Source organism: Pseudorasbora parva, chromosome 12 (assembly GCF_024679245.1).
Source record: "Pseudorasbora parva isolate DD20220531a chromosome 12, ASM2467924v1, whole genome shotgun sequence".
Lineage (NCBI taxonomy): Eukaryota > Metazoa > Chordata > Actinopteri > Cypriniformes > Gobionidae > Pseudorasbora > Pseudorasbora parva.
In genome coordinates this window covers 41,887,830-41,910,818 of record NC_090183.1, presented here as the reverse complement: position 1 = coordinate 41,910,818, position 22,989 = coordinate 41,887,830, and the positions used below count along the sequence as shown (strand labels likewise).

General features: G+C 38.0%; 1 protein-coding gene and 1 long non-coding RNA gene across 4 annotated transcripts in view; both read right to left on the bottom strand.

Moving 5' to 3' along the window:
* Positions 1 to 3,029, bottom strand: part of LOC137093687 (uncharacterized) — a 30,337-nt gene extending 27,308 nt beyond the window's left edge. For both annotated transcript variants that reach the window (XR_010908543.1, XR_010908544.1), the window contains exon 1: positions 2,829 to 3,029. This is a non-coding gene — a long non-coding RNA (uncharacterized lncRNA). The remainder of the gene's footprint in view (positions 1 to 2,828) is intronic.
* A 3,801-nt stretch (positions 3,030 to 6,830) lies between these two features.
* Positions 6,831 to 22,989, bottom strand: part of vapb (VAMP (vesicle-associated membrane protein)-associated protein B and C) — a 28,468-nt gene continuing 12,309 nt past the window's right edge. Inside the window, exons 3-6 of one of the 2 annotated variants that reach the window (XM_067460355.1) lie at positions 9,795 to 9,898; positions 8,509 to 8,589; positions 8,137 to 8,313; positions 6,831 to 7,153 (exon numbers count right to left, since the gene is read on the bottom strand). In XM_067460355.1, coding sequence (XP_067316456.1) covers positions 6,992 to 7,153; positions 8,137 to 8,313; positions 8,509 to 8,589; positions 9,795 to 9,898 — 524 coding nt within the window. In that variant the 3' untranslated portion in view covers positions 6,831 to 6,991. The remainder of the gene's footprint in view (positions 7,154 to 8,136; positions 8,314 to 8,508; positions 8,590 to 9,794; positions 9,899 to 22,989) is intronic. The other variant, XM_067460356.1, reaches the window with a different exon arrangement.

The window sequence follows — 22,989 nt, the reverse complement described above, 5'->3', positions numbered from 1 at the left end:
GGCTGTTCACTACTGAATCTGATGTCACGTCATTGAACCACAGCATGTGATTGGCTGTTCACGACTGATGTCACAGCTAAACTCCTGAATTCAGGATCAAAGCCTGTGATGACAGAGAAAGCTGATGATCAGCATCATGGGACCAACAAAGCCTGAATAGATTGGTTTGGTTTTGTCAACTCGAAACTAATCCTGTAACCCTGAGTTTGTTAAACTACCATCATGGTACAGGCCCCTGGATTGGACAGATTAGGGTTACAAAGGGGCAGAATATTTTCATTACATTTCCAGAAAGTTTCTAAAAATTTCCCAAAAAATCCTGGAACGTTTTCAAAAATTCTGGAATGTTTCTGGAAACTTCACAACCCTAATTCAGACTGCAATCATTGCAAATAAAGTCAAACAATAGTGCTCAATTTCGAAAAACATGGACCTACGTTTTAAATCAACTAGACTTGACATGCACAGTCCACTGGGGTGAAGAGGTCCAAATTTGGTGGTAAGTTCACATTTTGCAATCATGCATCTGCAGGAGAACACGTTCCTGGCTGGTAAACGATAATTAAAAACCGTACAACAACACAATGCCAAAGTAAAACGGTTTCCTTCAGCAAATTGATGCATCCAAACCTCAGAATCTTTGTGGGTTTGTCATAATAATTCCCTAGTAAGGAAACAATGTGAACCAACTTCTTAAACAGATGATGAAATCCAGCCCTCCGATGCAAAAATGACAAAAGTACAAAGACAACATTCCATACTTAACTTCTTAACAGCAGACACAAAATCCCCTCTGTCGGCCAGACAACTGACATTGCTTTAGATGTAGCAGAGATTTAAAAAAAAAAAAGTGTTATTGTATCTCATTACAAAAGTATTCTTAACACATGGTAAGCATTTGCGCTATTAATAAGAGTCATTATTTGATGGTAGTCTGTCCAAACCATCATAAAACCATCCCACAAAATGATATTACCTCTTGAGACTGGGCTGGTATGTAAGATGCTTTATAAAAGTCTTCCAGAGTACAGTAACAGAATCAATACATACACAATTCATTAATGCTCCATCTCAAACAGGAAAGTCACATTGCTAAACGTATTACGTCAGGGCCACATTTGCCCTTTTATACTCTCAACTACAGACCTCCACTCACAAGCTCCATTAGACTACAAGGCTGTACAGTTCAGTATATGAGCTGCAGCTGTCTAATAAAACCTCAACATCAGCAAGACCCTCTGACTAAACCACTGACAAAAGGAAATATTAAACGACACTATATATCTATAAGGTCTCTTACAGTATCTGTTACAATACAGTAAGTGAAAGTGTGAGGTCCTGTATTGGCTCAAATAAATCCTTATGAAAAACCAGGGCAAATTTAAGATACGCGTCTAGTATTTCGCAATGTTTCACGTTTTCAAGCTACGCCTTGTTTTAAAGTTAGCATCAACTAAACAAAAAGGTTGTTATTGTTCTGTGTTAATAGAATGCATATGCCATTTATCTTCTTAAAAACCAAGTTAGACCTATTATGCAAAAATAACTTTTACATGGTGTTTGAACAAATATTTTTATAATGATAAAAATCCACCCTCTCATTTTTTATAATCCCCATAATTCATAAGCAGTGTCTGAAAGGCCATTTAACTAAAAAGGAAAACTTGTCATAAGTTTTGGCTGTTTTGGGCATGAAAATGCAAACTTATTAAAATGGAATTCAAAGTTTTTAATAAATTATACCGTTATATACCGTAAACTATAAATGTTAGCTAGACTGTATCCATTACCTGTCTATCGATGTATGTTTATGCTGAAATATAATAAAAAAAATGGTTTCTATTTTTTTAAATACATGTGATTTAGGTTGTCTTTAGAGCTACTGTTAGGGAAAATGGTGAGCAGCGATGCACCTGAGTTTTGTAGTAAATTGTGGGACTTTTTAGGGAGCGGTGATGGCCGACTCTCTGATCAGCGGCCTGAATACTAAACTATTGAGAGGCACCCTATGAAATGCCACTTTGCACAGGCCCCGCCCTATTAAAATACGCAGTACACTGGCTGTGTCCGAAAACCTAGACAGTTGACTTATCAGACAATGGCTTGTAAGGCAATTAACGTTTTGTGCACAAAGGCACCTCTACTAATTTCATAAGGCAGTGCAACAGTTTAATGAGCTACAGAAAAGTAGAAAGAGCTTTGGTGAGAACTAAACAAATATGTAATTATTACATTAGTAATTTCTCACAAGAAATGACATCCAAAGTGGAAAATGTAATTTTTTTTTTACATTTACACAATCTGACCCTCAAACGCAACTGTCGGACGCCATCTTTTCCTCCCAGCTCAACTGTCACTGAATGGAAAGTTCGAGATTGTGGGATATCAAAGGCTGCGAAAATCCTTCAAAAGCGATCAGATAAAGTTATCTCAGGAGACAGGAAGTAAAGCTTGCAACAGATTTGAACATGCCTTGATGTGTCCTCCGAAGGCAGCATTTTTCACTTTTCGGACGCAGACCATATCGGCCATGTTTTTCTCCGCCAATTCATTAAACAGCAGCATTAAAATAAGACATGTATTTCTTATTAAGATACTTAAGTTATTCAGTTAAGAGCAGTGATTTCCTGTTTTTATTTTGTTTGATTGAACAGCATATAAAAGCAGCAATGTAGCTATATTACGCTGCTTTCACTTATACACTGATTTAATACAGCCTACACGTCGTTACTTTATGCGTTCACAAACCTAAGTGACTGTATTTATGTGGACTTTGTGTTTTTAAAGTTTAAGCACAATAAGATGCTGAAGAGAAGTTTAATACTCACACAACGCTCCACTTGTCTACTCTCTGTGCACGTGCCTCGTGTGTGCGCGCGCTCAGAAAACCATCCGTCAGAAGTTATACTGAACTGATATGGCTTTAAAAGGCATGCAGATAATAAACCATCATGATGATGAAGAACTGCAGTGTCACCTGAGCATGACCGCGATAGAGATAATTGCTAAAAACTAAAACCTCTCTTATATAATTCTTAAGCATATTTTTGTTGAGTATCCAGCACAAGCTGCACGGGCACCGCCTTTTCTGAAAAGCTAGCAACAGCTCATTTGCATTTAAAGATAAATGCATGAAAACAGCATGTTTTTTTTTATTCCACTCAAAAATTGACACGGTATAATAAATGACCTGTGGGCCATTTTGATCTTAATTTTCAAAGTACCACTGACTTTGCAAACTGAATACAGCATTTAATGTATAGCAAAATGTGGTTTTTTTTTTCTCTTTAAGAAAAAAAAGACAATAATTGAACTTAACATTTAAAAACACTGTCAGTTATGCATGCAATGCAATTGTTTGTTTTTATGGTTTATGTTCTCAAGTTTTGTACTGCATTTTCTGTGTGATTGCAGACCAAAATCTGCTCTTTATATATAAAAAAGGGGCATAGCATAATATATTTTATAGTAAAGACCAAATCAAGGTCCACAATCCTCTAAGGTCAAATGTCTACAATCCAAACAAGCTTAGTAAGCTATAGCTGGAAGTCTGAACTTTTTAATACATTATTTTTGCAAGTTATGTATACATTTGTGCAGGTGTCCTGTCATTTTCTGTAACTTGAACATGGTGTAGATCTTTGTGGTAAAATAACTTTTTAAGTTAACATCAAAAGCACTGCGGTAGACTCAATGGTGGAGTTTAATGATGTCACAGGTCTATAATAGAGGTTTACTAGTTTTTCAACCACATCCCTAATGTTTAAGAAAGTGAAAATAAACTGTGCATTTTCAGAAGTCAATTAAAAGACAGATGACATTGGATTTTCTTTTTGGGGATATTTCTATGACATGCAAAATATCCATCATTTGCGCTGACAATACAGATTAATAACCATAATATATACCAGGCAGACACACAATTCACAATACATTAAAAATGCATAAAGCGGACAATGGAAACTGGACAAAAGAACAAACACCACAAAAAGGTTTGGTCTGGGGCTTTATTGATTTAATTTATTAAGATGCTACATAGTCCAACAAAGTTGGGGTTTCTTTATATACCATTATAGACTACTTGACTAGGAATATCAACCTTAATTTTCATCTTAGACTCATTATTTATTTATTTATATACATACAAAATGGTCACCTTCATGTTTACATTGTATGTGAAGGTTTGGGGCACTATAACAAGGTTTAGCTTTCATTATGAGCCAGCTGATTGGCTAATAGGCCCCCAAATCCCTCCCTCTCCATGGCAATCATACTCCTTGGTGAATTATACATTAACTGCAGTCCAAAACTCACTATACCCTGAATGTCTCCTAAAGTTACTTACAAAGCAAAGTTTTGACGTTTGTCAATATCATAAGCTCCTCTGTTCTCGGAAATCCAATATCTAGCAATAAGATGATCAACTGAAACAAAAGCTTCTCAAGGAGCGGAGCAGAAGAGAAACATTAAAGAAAAAGACGCCCCCACAACACCAAACTATGACACAAATACATATCAGGTCACAAAATGGTCCCCCTGTAGGAAGAGTCTCTTTTCGGGTGTCATTTCAGTTATTTCACAAAGACCAGACCGTTGTGCATGGGAAGATGACATTCTTTATATGTAGTGCATTTTTAATATAAACAGTTCTGTGCAATAAAAGCTTTATTCATAACTTAAATCCAAACAAAACGACTAAATTAACATCAGAGGACAGCAAAGAAACAGAGGGCTCAGGAAAACAGTGCAGAAATGTCAGGAGTGTTTTTTAAAGCCTTATGCTGCGAGATAAACCAGTGTGTTGTGTACATTTCAGACCACCCACAAGGCATATCGAAGCCATGCATTTATCTGAAAATGAGGTGTAGGCTTGGCATGGCTAAAATACAGGTTACAATACTCACATGTGTCAGTTTTTAAAGGAATAGTTGCCTCAAGAATAAACATTTTGCCTCCGTTTACTCGCACATTGTGTTGTTCCCACCTCTTATTATTCATTTTCTTCTAGAAAATCTGAAATTAGATGCTATGCAGAATGTACGAGCTGCTCTTTTTTCATGTAAGTAGATGGGGATTTACCCTGCAAAGATCCAAAAAGGACAAGAGGAAATAAATGTGCTCATGTACCATGTTCTAAAGCGTTGTGAGGAAAACAGACCAAAGTTAAGCTGTTTGTCACTGATAACCTTTCACATGCCCAATCTCATTTACAGTACATATCATACCATATGCAAAAGCTCAAACATATCAAATTCAGTCCATCTCTAACACAAAGCTTCTCGCGTGGCTTCAGAATAGTGCTTCAAAAGATCTTTTGGACTAGTTTTGTGATACTTTCATGGTGATTTTTGCCCCTTTTCACAGCAACACATGGTAAATTACCATCCACTGTATGCGAACGAGCAGCTCCTCCTAACATCTTTTTTGATTTGCAGAAGCAAACATGAAGATGAATAAATGATGATTAAAAAAAAATCTGGATTAACTATTCCTTTAACTACTTTTTTTTTGTTCTTTTTTGTTGTTGTTGAAGGGGTAAAGTGTGTGTGTGTGTGTGTGTGTGTGTGTGGGGGGGGGGGGGGGGGGTGTCAGTGTTTATGGACCTGATGGTAAACTCTCCTCGTGGCATCTTCAGTTAGAAAGTTCATAGGGAGAGAGACCTTCAACCAGTTGCATGTTCATGGTGCATCAGAGATTACGCTTAGCAGCTGCACTATTATTGTATATAATAATGACTTGATCAATAAATTAACTCGGTCGACAGGCAGCAAAATGGAAACAGGTGTACTAAAAGGGCCTGAAAAGGAGATTTCACCTATGAAGCAGCTTAATAAAATATAAAGTATTTTTTGCTCTAAACAGAGCCATGCATTCAATCACATATCCCTTTACCAAATGAAAAACAATAATAAAGAAAGGTGAAAAACCTATTCTGTTCCTGACAGGGAAATTGGTTTGTGCAAAGCATCATCGGAAGTGTTGGTTTTAGAGATCTCAGCTCTGCGCTTTACTGGCATGCAGAGAAATATTGTTTCAAATGGTTTTTGGAGCAAACGAGTAGGTGAACGGTCAAACGGTTTTACTGACACTTCCCCAGTAACAGCAGTGTGAAATATCAGTCACTAACAGTCCATTTCCTCGCTGTCAATTCAAGATCTCTATAACCTAATAGACAAACCGTATCGCCAAAGCCACTGTCTTTAAAGTGGATTGGCGGGTGATTGCAAGTGTACATATTAAATTTGCATTGAACAGTGATGGTCTTTTAACAAAAACGTGGGTGATTAGTGAAGACGCAATATGCTTGCAAAACTGCAAGTTATCTGATTTGCCGAGGAAATATATGTTGAATCATTGTACTTGTTGGTACTCAAACATATCTGCTGGAGTGCACGGAAGTGGATGGAAGATATAAAACACGTTATTTTAACCACAGTGTGACTGGGGAAGATACTAGAAGGCTCATTTTATCATTGAGTGATTTAAAATATACAGGCTAAACTTCAGTGGATGTTCAGATGTTTGGGTATGTATAAATTAAAAATGCACACTTTTCAAAAGACGTTAGCATTTGTACACAGATTACCCATCTGGGGGAAAAAAGTGATAAAACAACATTCACTCTAGCACAACTCAATCGCACATCTGGTGTTAGAAAATCCCTACGACATTTTAGTGGTTAAAGTCTATGACAACTGTTATCCATTTGAACTTGCATCAGAAATGATTAAGGAAGAGGGGCCAGAATGATTTCATAATTTTGAGGCAAGAGCTGTGTCAGATTGTTATTATTGTTATTTTTTTATAAATTTATTTCGTTGCACAGAACATGATGAAATTCCTTGATCGCTTTATTAATTTAACACACCTCGCTATCCAAATCTACCCCAATGATATGCCATTTGGATTAAACGAATTCTGCATTGGTTTTTTGTCTGTTTTGTTTTCGTTTCATCCGCAATGCATGCTTGTAGCACTCCCCTCTTGGATTTTACAAGGCCAACTTGCCGATGATGACACCCACAACAAAAAACAGCACAATTAGAGCGATCACCCTGCTGCTCAGCCCCTCCTCCTTCACTCTCATTGCTGGAGATGAGTGCGGAGCAGACATTACTGTGCTCTTCCTCATCCGCAGACCATCGTCTTCCTGCTGGGGAGGGGATATGGGGAGAAGTGGAAGAGAGAGAGAGAAAGATAAAGACAGTTAGATGACAGAAATAATCTGTAGAGTTATGAAAAGCGCTTTTGGCCCTGTGCTCGTCTCATTAAACAAGCAGCAGTAATGGTCCCCAGCTGCAGCTGATGAGTAAGGGCAGGTTATCTTCAGTTCCATCTCTTGATATGCTCAACATCCTGTGGCTGTTACAAATGTAAACAATATGGTGGAAGAGAGCAAAAGTAATGTGGTGGTCAATCAGTCTGGCTTGTTCAAAGGCAGATATCATTAGAGAGCACGGTGATGGATATAAACGCAAGCATTTCTTAAAGGTACAGCAGACGAACTCAACTTTTCATTCGAAGGGCCAAAGTTTTCATGAAAAACGTAAATTGATCTGTTTTTTGGACAAAACAAAACATTTCAATGAAAAAAAATACGTGATATAAATGCTTTAAAAAATGTCTCTCTCTCCTGTAATTACATTTAAGACTAGACTGGATAAACCCAGCCTGATCTGCCAGCGATTTGATTTCACCCTGCAACTCAGTCTGGAAACCTGTACATTAATTTCCACTGCTTCTGTTACACTTTTGCGGCGACCAATCACAGATTGGCTTATCCACCGGTCATGCTATTGGCGGGTTTAACATGATGACGGACAGAGAAGCAATGGTTCGGTGCCTGTTGATCACGCCTCTTGTGGTCTGATTGGTTGAAGGACTATCCAATTGTGTACAGAGTCATTTGAATAATGTTCTATGAACACGCCTCTTGTGCAGTCGAAAATACAGAGCAGACTCCTCAGACCAATGTTCAGTCTTAAATTGAGCTTGGTCTGCTGACAGCCAGACAAATTTAAGACAGTATTTAGAGTAAGAGCACCCTTAAATGCCACTTTCAATCTTCTATTGTATTCAGTCTAATTTGAGTGTCTTATTCATTGCCTTGAATTATTTCAATTAGCAAACACTCACCCTTATCTGTTTGTTCTCCTCTCGTAGCCGCTGCACCTCCGTCTGCAGTCTTTTACATTCCTCCATGAGCTTCTTCACCTCTCCATCATCCATACTGGAGGCCATGGACTTCATAGACAATGTGGATGACTCCGACTTTGAGAGACTGGCGGATATCTTATTGCTTTCCATTTCATGCTGTGGCCAGAATCAGGTTCACACACAGAGAGAGACGGAATCATAAGCAAAAACATCCCAAAAAACCAGAAGAGCCAAAAATCTGTTTTACTTAATATCTTTAGGAGAGAGTGACAAATGTATTCATGCATGCTGTCATTGTCATTTCACACACTGAGCTAACATGAGGAAAAACATAAAAGCCCATCCACTCACTGTTTTCTCATTTTCAGCGGGCATCTCAAAGACACATCTCAGCTTGGAGTCCATCAGATCCTCGGGCTTGGCATCCTTCCACTGCAGGAGAGAACAACAACAACAACAACATCAATATGTGTAAACAAGTGCCTACATATGATTACACACCAAATAAATAGCCCATGAGGGCTTTACAAACCCTAGCGACCTGCTTAGATACACAGCATTTCTAGACATCATAGGCTCCTTCCTACCATGGAAGATTTCCCCAAAGAATATCTCAGAAAAATTTAAAATGCACAATTTACTAAAATATTTACATGCTGTGTATTTCTAATGCTGGTAACAGTATTGATCCGTTAACTGGCCACATGCCAGCTGAGCCAATTGTGGACGTTATGCATTAAGTTGCCCATGAAGAGAGTTTCAAAGCAGTCATTTGTGAGCTCTAGGATCTTACACAGTATCTGCCTATGTAGACAGCAGACGGCAAGGCAGCTCCCTCGGTTTTGGAGTCAAGCTTTGGAGCCATCAACAGAAAAATTGGAAATAGTTCAGGACAGTTAATAAGTAGCCAGATCTCTGCTCTACATTTTTTTTCCTGCTTCTCTGTCCTGACGTTTTCATAACCCATTTACTGTTACATCTGCACATGCACACAATTGTCCAGTATGGTCCATTTTAGAAAGGGTCTTAGCATTTTGCTTGTATTATTTGAACAGCAAACTCACACCACTTGTAGCATGTTGTTGATCTATACTGGGGGTTATCACAATATTACTGCGCACGGTTTCTATGACATCTGTATATTTAAAAACGTATAAAATAATGCAAAAGACGGTTGTGTGTTGCTACTGTTAACTAAAAAAAAAAAAATCAGCCAATATACCGTATGTTAATTTTTAATGTTATAGTTATTGACCCAATAAGAAATTTGGCAGCTGTATTTAAGATGATAAATATTGGATAATTTCCTTCAGCTTGGACACTTCTTAATGGTTTTGAATTGCTTGAAAAATTATTGGAATCACTTCAAAAAAGGAAAATACAGTTCAGTGCAGCTCAAGTCTGTCATATAGGCTGCTTAATATTATAATAAGAACATTTTAATTGTGTGCTTGGGACATGGATTTAAAAAAAAATGTTTAATACAAATTTGATTTATCGGCCAATATATAGTGTCTCGGCTTTCGAATATAAATAATTATCCGTACTGGCTAACATTTACATATCGGTGCATCCCTAATTGAAACAAATCAAATATAAATACTATATGAAAGCAGGTGGCACAGATCAGTACTCACCACTCCCTCAGTGTCAGTCATGTCAGCCGGGGCCAGCAGAGACTGTACCATGAACTTGTGTTTGCTTTTCTCATTCGGATCATAATCGAACGGTTGCAGCATCACTGTAAAGACAAACACAAGGACAAAGACATACTTAAACATTTCTTTAGAGTTTTCCTTATTTTATTAAGCAGGATAGTCATAAGAGGACAGGAAATGTTGGGGGGACGAAAAAGGAACTGGATTGGAAATTATCTGAGCCAGGTTTGAACTTGAGATGCCTTCTTGAGCATCAAGTGCTAGGCTATGGCTCCAAAATGTTTGTATTTTTAAGGAATAAGAAACTGCATAATATTTAAATTTCCAGCACACAGGCTTCTCAACAGTCCAAGGGCCAGATTTACTAACAGCTTGTGCCAGAGCAAACCATCTTTTGGCAATAAAAATCTAGTGTCAGGATTTACTGAAGACACAGAGTAAAAACATTAGCACTGAAAAGGCATAGACAGGGTTATTTTAGCGGTTGATCTTATCACATATGCATTTGTAGGAGTTTCCCTTTCAGATGAAAATTTATGGGAGGAGAGTATTTAAATCAGTCACGCAAGGTTATTTACTAAGGTTTGCGTTCGTCAATTTACTGGTGTTTCGCCATTACTTACCACCCCAAAAAAGTACATCTTAAACCAGATGCTAATTTGCGCTGCTCTTGGTAGATTGTGTCGGTCTTTATGAAATGATCCGGCTGTGTCTGTGTTCTTTCATTTGTGCCTCGTCAGAGGACCACACGTAGAACTTTACTATCAGTGCTTTTTTGGAATTGCACACACATTTGTAAATCTGGCCCCAAAAATGATAAAACATTTGGGTGTAGAGCACACATGTCACAGAATGACATTACTCAGGAAAACAAAGAGACTTAGCTATTCCCTTCACATAATCCCACTACAAATGTTGCTGATAAAACTTCAGTGACCCCAGAAGGGCAATTTTTCTTACAGCTCCTAAAACAGTGTTTTTCACGTTAATAACACGTTCAGCCTTTAACTCAAACCAGGTGTGAGGAAGTTCACGTCTACAACCCCATCAGCACCATCCAAAGAAGGCCATGTTATTTGATGTCATTCCAACGAGCAAAAGCTAATTTAGAGCTGTTACCATGATTTACAATGATCACTTTCTTATGCCTGGCGTGCGAGGGCTCTGGCACGGTTGAAATCAGTATTGAAGGCCGATTTCACCCCCATCACCCTTTTTAAAAGACCCCATTCGGATTCAAAAGAGTCTTTTTTACATTGGGAAGAATGTGCGCGTGATTTAGGAAAACTGCCGCTAAGTTTCATTAAAAACAAATGATCTCTTAATTTCAAAGGCCCTCTTAGATGTGGCTACTACTGCCGAGCTCACAGAAGGTGCACGCCAACTCCCCCGCGAGTTAAAAAACCTCACTCTGGTTTTGTGTGCCATTATGGCAATCAAGCGCAGTTGATATTGCAAACTGAAAACAGACGGCTGAGACAGATTGAGAATGTCCTGATTTGTCAGTCCCAATCTTTCCGACTACACTTTAAAGAACGGTATTTCACTAGCAGCATCGAGGGGGTATTTTCACACTCATCCACAGAGGAAGAGGGCTTAAATGAGTCTTGACATGACTTTATTTGTACAGTTCAAATTAGCAATATTACTAAAAGAAATGTGCACTGTGCATATATTCAGATTTCTCACACATAGCTGTTACTACCCTTGACCCAAGATGTGGAGAAAGTCAAAGTGTCAGTTCAACTTCACACCATTCAGCTTTGCCACCACATCAATACATATATTACAATAGAAAACATGTATATTACATTTTACCATTGTTAATATTAACACTTAACAATAAGTTCTCATTTATTAACATTATTTCATGTACTAACTAGCGAACTAATGTCAAGCGATATTTTTACGGCATTTATTACCCTTTGACGTCACAGTCCACATTTTTGTAGTTTACATGGAGATAGTTTTAAAAAACGTGCACTTTTTCAGGCCTCAAAACCCAGTTGCTGTGTAAATGAACGGCAAACACATAAAAAAAAAGAAGGTTTTAGTTGAAAATGACGTTGTGTAAATATGAATTTAAAAATGCATTTCCTGAGTTATTTTCCGATGTTCAACCTGCAATCAAATTAACCGATTTGAGTTGGATATGCCAAAAACAAAAATTATATATATATATATAATTTATTATATTATATATAATTTTTGGCATATTCAACTATATGCCAAAAATCATTTTATATATATATATATATATATGATTTTTGGTGCCTGTCTAAAAGCTAGAGACTATATAGTCTAAGAATGAAGTGTTCTTGGTCTTAAAGGAACAATATAGTGCTACAATACAGTGTACTGCTAATTTAGACGCAGAGATATCACTCAACACGTATCGTTCAACAGCCAGAGGACGCGAGGATGAGAGCCGTGATATCTCTGCACCTAAAGTAGCAGTGCTTCACCTGTGCTTCCCCATAATATCATTCCAAGTCAATATCTGCATAGGAAATTGCCTAGTCTTAATCTGCATCGCTATTTGTACTCGTTGTGAATACGCAGGCCACAATAAGTAATTAGGTGGGTGTTTTTTCTTTAGATCACTTTTCCTCTGGACATGCTAGCTGCCACCATAGGATTCCATTTATTATGCTATGCTAAGCTAGCAGCGACCCTGCCAAACTAAAACAATGCATGCACTGAGATTAAAATGCATTTGCCCACATATCTAAATGTAGGAAAGAAGTTGAATGACCCCTATTTCTAAAAATGGTGGCGTGTTCCTTTAACAAGAAAATAGGCGACTCCATGCTGGCTGTGATTGACAGTTTGTTCTGGCAGATCACTACTGACACAGAGCAAGGGATTTAATAATTATTATAGCACAAGAGCATCCTTTCTTTAACAAAGAAGATCTTTATGTGATGCTAAAATTTGCAGAACATGGAAAAACGTACCCCTGAAGATGGTTGGAAAGTTACAATACAAACATTACGAAACAACCAATGCAATATGAAATTTGATTATATCTGGCCAGTTAATGCGATTTACCTGATAATATTACATAACATTAGCTCCTTTACGCTCTCAGATATACACACTGTTGATCCGAAATCTCTAATATGCAATGTAGAAAGAAGAGGACTGTTCACGTACAGAAAGGTCTTTCTGGATCTACTTTTTTGTTTTGAAAGCAACCATATTTGGCACAACTTCTGTCTTTTACACAAATTGCATGAGCTTGTCTGCACATACTGTTCTTTCTTGTGTTCTTAGAAGAGACCTATTTCTAATCACACTGAGCTGGTGTGGTCACAGCTTGAGTGGTCATCTTCAGGGCTGTCGTCTGGATGCAGGAGAAACGCAGAAAAACGCTGCCCTAGGCCATATGAATTCAAACAAAACACCTGACTGCAGACAATCATTCATCTGCCTAATTAACTAGATCCCTGGAGATAAAAAGCAGAACAACTCCATTAATTATGAAACATGACCTCGGAAGTCCCTCGGCAAAAACTATGAAGCCTAAATGGAGAGAGGGAGAAAATGTGAGGAAATCCAGACAACACTAATGGTTTAGAGAGACATACTTAAGCAAAGATTCTGAGTCACGACAGGGTATTAATAAGTATAATCAACAAGTAATTTGATATGATCACAACAGGATCATTATAAACTGTAACTGATTAACCATATTAAACCACATTCAAACGGAATTTTTCTGGTGCCTTTACTGATGTGATCTGTAATTAAAGAAATATTCAACTATGTTAAAAAAAAATCCCAATTACTGAGCTCTTCATAAAGTTTTTACGTGATCAAGTGTATAAATAAGTGTAAGCGAATGTGTAAGTAAGTAATCAAGCATACAAGTAAGCAAGTGTATATGCAAGAAAGTGTTTAAGTAACTAACTTAAAGGGATCCCCTGGTGTTGAGACTTGTATGGCTTAATATAACATAAATGATGTCTCTTACTGAATTATGTAGTAGAAAACCCATTAAAAGGTCTACGTTATTTAAAAAAATCGATTTTATATTTGGACCATGGGCGGCGCCATTTTGTTTGCGTTCTAGGTTGGTGACATAGAATGGTTGCACTCCTCAATCAGCTGGCGTTACCCGTAGCTATTTTTACCACAAGGCAACTCGAAAATTGTTTCAGAGTTAAACAAAACCAATGAATTGCTTTGTAATTGTACTTAAAACACACTCAAACATACATGTGCACACAAACTCTCTCTCTTACAGACTCACACACACCCCAACAGATCGGCGCGAACACACACACACACGCACTGCGTGCGCGCATACATAACCCTCAATCACTATTCCCTGTGTTGATATCATAGATAGACTGTTGATATGCAGTAGATTAACTGTAATGCCTAATGTATCCAGCAGAGGGAAATATCTAGGTAGGACGATGGGATAGGGGAACGTGAGGAAGAGAGGCAGGATGTTTTGGTGATGATGCATGGGATTGGTTTGTGCATTAAAGTTTGAGCACAAGCTCAGTGAATTAACCTCAATCTTTAAACTTCCATTTTTAAGACACAAATAACATTCCCTACTTTTGTTCACTAATACAACTTGAAGGAGTGAATGAAGACGAGTGCGTGAAGTCGGACAGCTGTTTGTAAATCGGCTGTACACTCGTTATTGCGGTGCAACGTGAGACTGAATGAATGCACTCAAACATGTCCACTATGGTGTCGGACAACACTACAAATGGCCGTCCCTTCAAATAATACCCTATTTCAGGGTATAGGGGGTCGATTTCAGATTCAGCCCCTGTCGTGGAGACTGAGCAGCCCAACATCTCGATTGAGACAGAGCAGTCTGTCAGGTGTGTGTGCGCGCCCGCCAATCTGTTTGTGACTTGTGTAGGTGAGTTTGTGTGCACATGTATGTTTGAGTGTGTTTTAAGTACCATTACAAAGCAATTAATTGGTTTTGTTTAACTCTGAAACAATTTTCGAGTTGCGTTGTGGTAAAATTAGCTACGGGTAGCGCCAGCTGATTGAGTAGTGCAACCATTCTACGTCATCAACCTAGAACGCAAACAAAATGGCGCTGCCCATGGTCCAAATATAAAACCGATTTTTTAAATAACGTAGATCTTTCATGGGTTTTCTACTACATATTTCAGTAAGAGACATTGTTTATGTTATATTAAGCCATACAAATCTCAACACCATGGGATCCCTTTAAGCGAGTGTAGGATGGATGGATGGACGGAAGGAATACGAGTGTGTAGTCTTCAGACAATGTGGAAGTGGACATTTACTGTATAAAGGACTTGACAAAGGTAGAGTTTATTCAACAGATTCATGAGGGATTCAGAGCTTGAAGTTGTTGCTTTTTGAGCTAGTCAAAAAAACACACACACACACACACACAAAAAAAACGTGACAAACAACTAAGCAAACCATCACACCTTCCCAGACTGACAGTGATGTCTGAGAACAGGTGGAGACGTGAGGCTCGTCTCATAGGACTGGATAAAAGTCAAAAACCCATTAAGGGAAATTCATTGGGTATCCCCTGTGATAAAACACACCAGGGAAGACTTAAAAACTAGCTTGTCACTAATTCAAATACCAGTCAAAAGAAAACTGTGTGAGTTAGACTATTGTACATATTGACAAGGACCAGGCATCTCACCATGGAGAGAAATCCCAAAACATTGGAATCAACACGGAATAATGAGAGCAATTTAAAAACGTCCATGAGACCCTAAAGAGGCTCTGAGTTTTCAAATGAGTTAAGTTATTAGGAAAACTCTCAAAGGTCTCAGATTAATAAATGTTGTTACAAAATTATCTCTTGGATATGTAAACCACAGTATCTCACAGGAGACGGGTCAAGTGTATGCCAATATCTTCACTCTCATTTTAGCCACATCACCTCATCAACAGTCAATGTTGCTCATTTCACGGAAACCGAAAATGATTATAGCTACTGATTGTTTTATCAATAATCGCTGTCTTCAAGTGTTCCTTTAAAAGAAATTCAGTACTATTTTTATACCTTTATAATTTCATTTTAATAGTAGTTTATATAATTTTTTATATTGGCTAATTTTTATTTCGGTTTCAGTCATGTTAGTTCTTCATCATAAACTTTATTTCTTTAAGTTTCCAAGGCAAAGCATTTATATATTTTCAAATATATTTTTTAATGTATTAGTTAACGTTTTTTTGACCTTCCGTTCAAAACCAACAAAACAAAAAGGTCTGTGTTTCTGATGACTGATTCCCTGTAGCTTTACACAGAGAATCCAGGATGTGTACAGAAAAAAAACGTGTCTGCAGAAAGGGCTAACACTTATAACAGGGACAAAAATTTGGATCACACAGACAGAACTGCCTACGGATACAAGTCAAGCTCACACAAACAGATTTCCTGTGACACATCGACAGAAAAGTTCACATATGACTCACTATTAAACAATCCCTTTCAGAATGTACCTGTAAGACTGAAAAAACTAGTATATGCCGAAATGTCTGAATGAAGAACAAAGACTCTCTGAGAAAATAAGGAAATTAACATCTGAACTGTCCCTCACACACCACTGGAGACGCAAGTCTCACCTCACTATCAGCTAATCTACATCTTTCCCTATTGACTCCCTCTCCCCCAATTCATTCCCTCTCTCATGCTGAGATCACTGAAAATGCATCTAGAATCTCTATATTACAATGTCAATCCACACGATCGAGTATCATATGTGTTTGATATCATTTGAAATGTCTCAGTGCGACTGGTACAAATATCTCTACTCCACAGAAGTAAACTAGAACATCATAAATGTTTTAAGGGTTTAAAGATATCTTTCCTTGGTGTATGGTGGGTGTGGCTTTCAGCCATTTGGCCTCTCTTCTAATCAGGTCTATAGGACCTGATCAATGCAAATTCCTATTGTTAACTGGTGATTCCATTTGAAAGAGTTTCAAATGGTTCTGGGTATGTATCTGGTTTTGGGTATTTAAGGAAATGTTGCAAAGAGCTCAGGGCTCGATACTGTACTCAGGTCAGCCCGTAATGCTGGACGTTTTAACCCATGCAGCATTATGTAACCTTGATAAGTCCGGTATACATCTCATTCTTTACTTTAGGGTATTTGATGTGAAGTATACCTTTGAATTGATTATGTAATTGGCGTTATACATTTACCTGATTGTTAATAAATTGTTATACTCTGATTGATTCTGACTTGCTCTGGAATTATTCAGGTTATGAACGGACATAATTTCAACAAAGGGTTAAACGGAATAATTAAATGTGTAGTTAAACTATTAAATATAAATGACCAAATAACCAATTGGCATTCTAACCCAAATTCTAAATTATAATTAAATGGAGTCAGATTAACGAGGAATTGGAATAAAATCCCCTTTTCCCCGCTGAAAAGACGAACGCGCAGCGACCTTCACCCGCCCATCGTTGGCCTCCATTGGGACGATTTGGGCGGCCTTACAATTTGGTGACCCGGCGACGTGATGTTGCAACTCTCTTACGAGCAACGTCTTTTCAGTGAAGTATTGGATTTTAAAAACCAACAAGAGGTTTGAGCTTCTCTTTCTTCAACTGCTGTGGTAAGTACATTTTCATTGCCTTTTAGAACTGTTGAGGGAAAGTTTATCTGCAACTCACACATATAGACACATTTATAGAACGGGTCGGTATACCCACTATAGATCGGAACCGTAGAAATCCGATATTGTGTAAGAATTAGACGTGAAACATGACTTTCCAGGGACAGCACAGCTGTAGTGTAGATGAGGAAATTATGGGAATACTAGGCGTACAACTACAAGATCTCCTCTTTCAATTAAGCGACAAAGGATTTAACATGAAGTGGACCAATAATGAAATTATATCCTGGTATTCTGCTAAGGGCGCGCAACTAAAATCAAAATCAAAATACAAGAGAATTCCCGCTGCAATTGTTTATTTGCTTCGTCGTAACGACCTCAAAACAATGGCCGAGAATGAACGAACGATAACAAATATCAAAGAAATTGAAAGATTGCGATCGGACGAATTACAAAAGTTAAGAGCAAAAGTCGAAGCGGCAGAATACGAGCAACGAGGGTGGGCTAGACAGCGCGAAGAAATGGCAACAAAAATCGATCAGCTCCAAAGAAAACTGCAAACCGGCAATAACTACATATCTGCTCTCGAAGACTGTTGCGATAATGTAGGATTTCCAGTAGCCGCAGTTAAACAAGCAGCACTGGATGACATTTGTGATCTTGAGAATCAAAATGATGATGATGCCGCATTAACATACAAGCCACAGAGAGAAACTCGTAACCGAGCTCCTGTGTTAAGGCACGATGAGCCAAAAGAACAATGCCCGGTAAAGACTCGCACAAAGTGTAATGACAAACTCCAAAAGAAGTCAAAACCTGCTGCAAAAACTGAGACTTTAAACTTCAGAGATTGTAAAAGTCTACGTAATGTGGAACCATTTCAATCATTAAGTCTAGATGCTAGATGTAAAGAAGTGGATTCTAAAAACACAGAAGCAGAAAAGTCTAAGGCAAAGATTCAAGATCTTCAAACACAGCTAAATAAATTACTAACTGAGCTGTTAGCCCTGACTGAGAAGTGTAAAAATCAAGAGGAGACCATTGCAGATCTCAAGGCTGAACTAGTAGCTAAAAAGTTCATGCCTCCCAAAACGCTTAACAGTGATGGGACTAAAAAGCATGTTCATTTCTTAGATGAGGTGACTTGCTCTAATGAATCTGAAATGTTTAGTTCAGAAAATGCATGTGCAACTCGAGGAAGTGTGCCTATTTCAGTTCTTAAGGTGATGCAGCACTGCAATAGCCCAGAGTCATGTACCAGACCGCATGGTGCTCAAGCATTAGAGAGTCATGAAAATCCTCAAACTCCAGGAGAACAAAGCAATCAAACCTATGGCAAAGAGAACAGGTTTTGCAGTTCCTGTCAGAAAATAGGCCATTCAGAGGTAACATGATGGTCATGGGCCTCTGATTGAAAGCAGTTTGCATTAATTACGAGAATTCAAACCCAAGGGGACTGAACAAAAATATCTTGGAATGATCAACGTGTAGCACGGGCGTCCAAGATATCAGTCGTATGGCCTCTACTGACGACCAAGACTGACGAGTTTGTGAATACTCATGTTATCGGAATCTTAGTTTACTGACTATAACTCAATATAAAAGATTTAACCTCTGTCTACTTGACCAAGACTGATAAGTTTGTGATTATGGGCCCGCATACTGGAAAGTGCGAAGACCCTGTGACTCTAAGAACCTAATGAATGATTTCAATAAAGTAAAGAGTTAAGCAGAATAATCAGACATTTATTCATATTTATAAAGTATTAGAAATAATTAAAACGTTTACATTATTGAGTCAGATAAAATATTGAGGTAATGCATAAAGAAATGTATTCGATTTTAATCTTGTGTTGCATTGGTTCAATTCCCAGTGCCAAAAGGGAGGGGTTGTGCTGTTATCTTTTGCCTTTACAAGAACACAGCTATATGTGTGGCACTGATAATAGCAAACCAATTCACCCTTCACCACAGAAGTACCTCAATTTTTTTACAGGTCACAGAGACCTCAAATAATCAAATGTGTGTGCGACACCGTAAAACAAAATTCAATGCAGACAACACCAAAACAGGTGAATCAATTTCTGCCCACAGATCTGACTGTAAAGAGAGCAACTGGAAATAAAGCCATGGGAACCAACCCATCAGAATTCATGACAATATGAGCGATAAAAGCTCTGATTAATTCAGAAAAATTCTCCAGCAGAACTGGGGTCTCTAATGCTCACAGCAGACTGTGAAGGCTCGACTGTAAGAACAGTTTTAAGGTGTCACACACTTTACTAAAACAACAGCAACAATTCAGACCTGGCCGATGAAACTCTGTTTCATGTGACAGCTAGGATGAAAATTGCAACAGGCATAATAGTGCCATCCAAATAAGTCCACACCTGACTGAAGCTGTTGATAATGTCAGAATTAACTGTGATTCTCTGCATTATTTTTGTCTCAGGTTTACAACTGCAATTCCTTGTAGGATGGACACCAAGATGGGGCTAACACCCCCATCAGAGCCAGAACAATGGAATTGTCAGAACAACCTGGAATGATGGAGATGGGTGCGAATACACTTGATGGGGCCATTCACACTTCACAAAATGACCTCCCAGTGTAGCACTGGAACTAAATTTTGCAACACAGATTGTTATTGATAAGACTCCACCCATCTCCCAAAAACAAACACACACACAGACACACACACACTCACTCTCTCACAGTCTCTCAAAGTCTCTCTCTCTCACACACACACACACACTCACACTCACACGCACACGCACACACTCACGCACACACACACACACACACACTGTGACAAGGAATACACAATCTCCATTATTGTATGACTAAACATATTTAGATCTGCCTTAATTGCATTGGAAGATTCCTGAACACACACAGTGGTTATTATATATATATGTATATCTTCATAATTGTGATTGAATATTGAATATTATTGATGATGTTATTATTATATGCATATCATCTATTTAAATATATAAACTGCACTGACTTTTTGCTACATTTCCTTAGGTAATTCAGACCAAGAATACTTAAATTCCGCTATCACTTTATCCCAGTGACAGTGAAGAATTAGGTGATTAAATATATTTAATCCACCCCACCAATTATGACCTTAAAAAACATTTGAGAGAAGGTGTACCAATCGCACTGCTGACGTGAACCCACATTGTTTTTTATTTTTGTTTTCTTGCATTGTATGTTCTTATGCATTTCTCTATGGCTTTAAGTTCATCAGTGTTCAGTCGTTAAGTGGACATTAAGACTCTTTTCAGGTGTCAACTACGGAGAAGCCTTCCACCCATTGAAATCTACCCAGTGAACCACACCATTGGAGGTGTGAGGATTACACAAGGAGAGTCAGATTATCGGGAAGGTGCAGAAGCAGAAGCTTCCCCATGAAGAAGTGACACGTTAACTGAACATTCACCAAGGTCCGAGACTGACTCTATGAACATGCTGTGCTGAACCACAGGTAGAACACCTGAACACATTCACCCACCAGCTTAAACTCAAGCTACACACACCTGGTAAGACGGTGTCCTGCAGGTGAACAAAGAACCTTCCAAAGGGCTCTGCAGCTGCTAAGACAATTTCGTCATCTCAAGGATTGAACCAACGTCTAACCAACGTCTAACAGTGATCCCATAGGACCACCAGAGTTTGACCCATTGGGATCAAGAGGTGGAACTGTAAGACTGAAAAAACTAGTATATGCCGAAATGTCTGAATGAAGAACAAGGACTCTCTGAGAAAATAAAGGAAATTAGCATCTGAGCTTATTCATAGAGTTAGAGTCTCTGTCCGAGACGACATCACACTGAGTGAATCATCTATGAATGACTCTAATTTACATGCCTTTCCTTTCACATGAAACTTCCCCCAAACTACTGCTCCCACAAACTTGAGATCACCTGAAATGCACCAGAAATCTCTTTGTTACAATGTCAATCCTCACAATGCAGTATTATATGTGTTTGATATCATTTGAAATGTCTCATTGCGACTGGTACAAATATCTCAACTCCACAGAAGTTAACCAAAAGATAATCAATGTTTTAAGGGTTTAAAGATATCTTTCCTTGGTGTATGGTGGGTGTGGCTTTCAGCCATTTGGCCTCTCTTCTAATCAAGTCTATAGGACCTGATCAATGCAAATTCCTATTGTTAACTGGTGTTTCCATTTGAAAGAGTTTCAAATGGTTCTGGGTATGTATCTGGTTTTGGGTATTTAAGGAAATGTTGCAAAGAGCTCAGGGCTTGACACTTTAAACCGGTCAGCCCGTAATGCTGGATGTCTCTCAAGATAGCCAGCATTATGTAATTTTCAGAAGTCAGGTATACATTTCATTCTTTACTTCAGAGTATTTGATGTTATATATGGATTACCTTTGAATTGACTATGTAATTGGCTTTATACATTTACCTGACTGTTAAATAAATTGTTACACTTTGATAGATTCTGACTTGCTCTGGAATTATTCAGGTTGGGTATAATTTCAACAAAGGGTTAAACGGAATAATTAAATGTGTACTTAAACTATTAAAAATGAATGACCAAATAACCAATTGGCATTCAAACCTAAATTCTAAATTATAATTAAATGGAGTCAGATTAACGAGGAATTGGAATCAAATCCCCTTTTCCCCGCTGAAAAGACGAACGCGCAACGACCTTCACCCGCCGATCGTTAGCCTTCATTGGGACGATTTGGGCGGCCTTACATACCTAAATATCTACTGCTCATACAGGTCAATTACCTGATATAGTTAATGATCATTTGATTGTAACATAAATTAAGCTCTTGGTTCTTTGAAAGGTCACTAATGGCACTTCATTCCAAACAACACAATATTGACATCATCATCGTCAAAGTGGCTCCTCCACACTATACAGACTTGGAGCAGATGAGTCATACCACTGTATTTAATGTAATAAAAGTGTATCTGGCTCGGTATCTAAAGCATAAAAAAGTCAAACACAGAGTAATTTAAGGCCTCTAAGGTAGACAGTGCATGTGTTCCTGTAAATAGAGAGTACTTCTATTGAGTTTATAATGAAGCAAGCAAAACAATATATATACAGGTCCTTCTCAAAAAAATAGCATATGTGATAAAAGTTCATTATTTTCCATAATGTAATGATAAAAATGAAACTTTCATATATTTTAGATTCATTGCACACCAACTGAAATATTTCAGGTCTGTTATTGTTTTAATACTGATGATTTTGGCATACAGCTCATGAAAACCAAAAATTCCTCTCTCAAAAAATTAGCTTATCATGAAAAGGTTCTCTAAACGAGCTATTAACCTAATCATCTGAATCAACAAATTAACTCTAAACACCTGCAAAAGATTCCTGAGCCTAGTTTAAAAACTCCCAGCCTGGTTCATTACTCAAAACCACAATCATGGGTAAGACTGCCGACCCGACTGCTGTCCAGAAGGCCATCATTGACACCCTCAAGCGAGAGGGTAAGACACAGAAAGAAATTTCTGAATGAATAGGCTGTTCCCAGAGTGCTGTATCAAGGCACTTCAGTGGGAAGTCTGT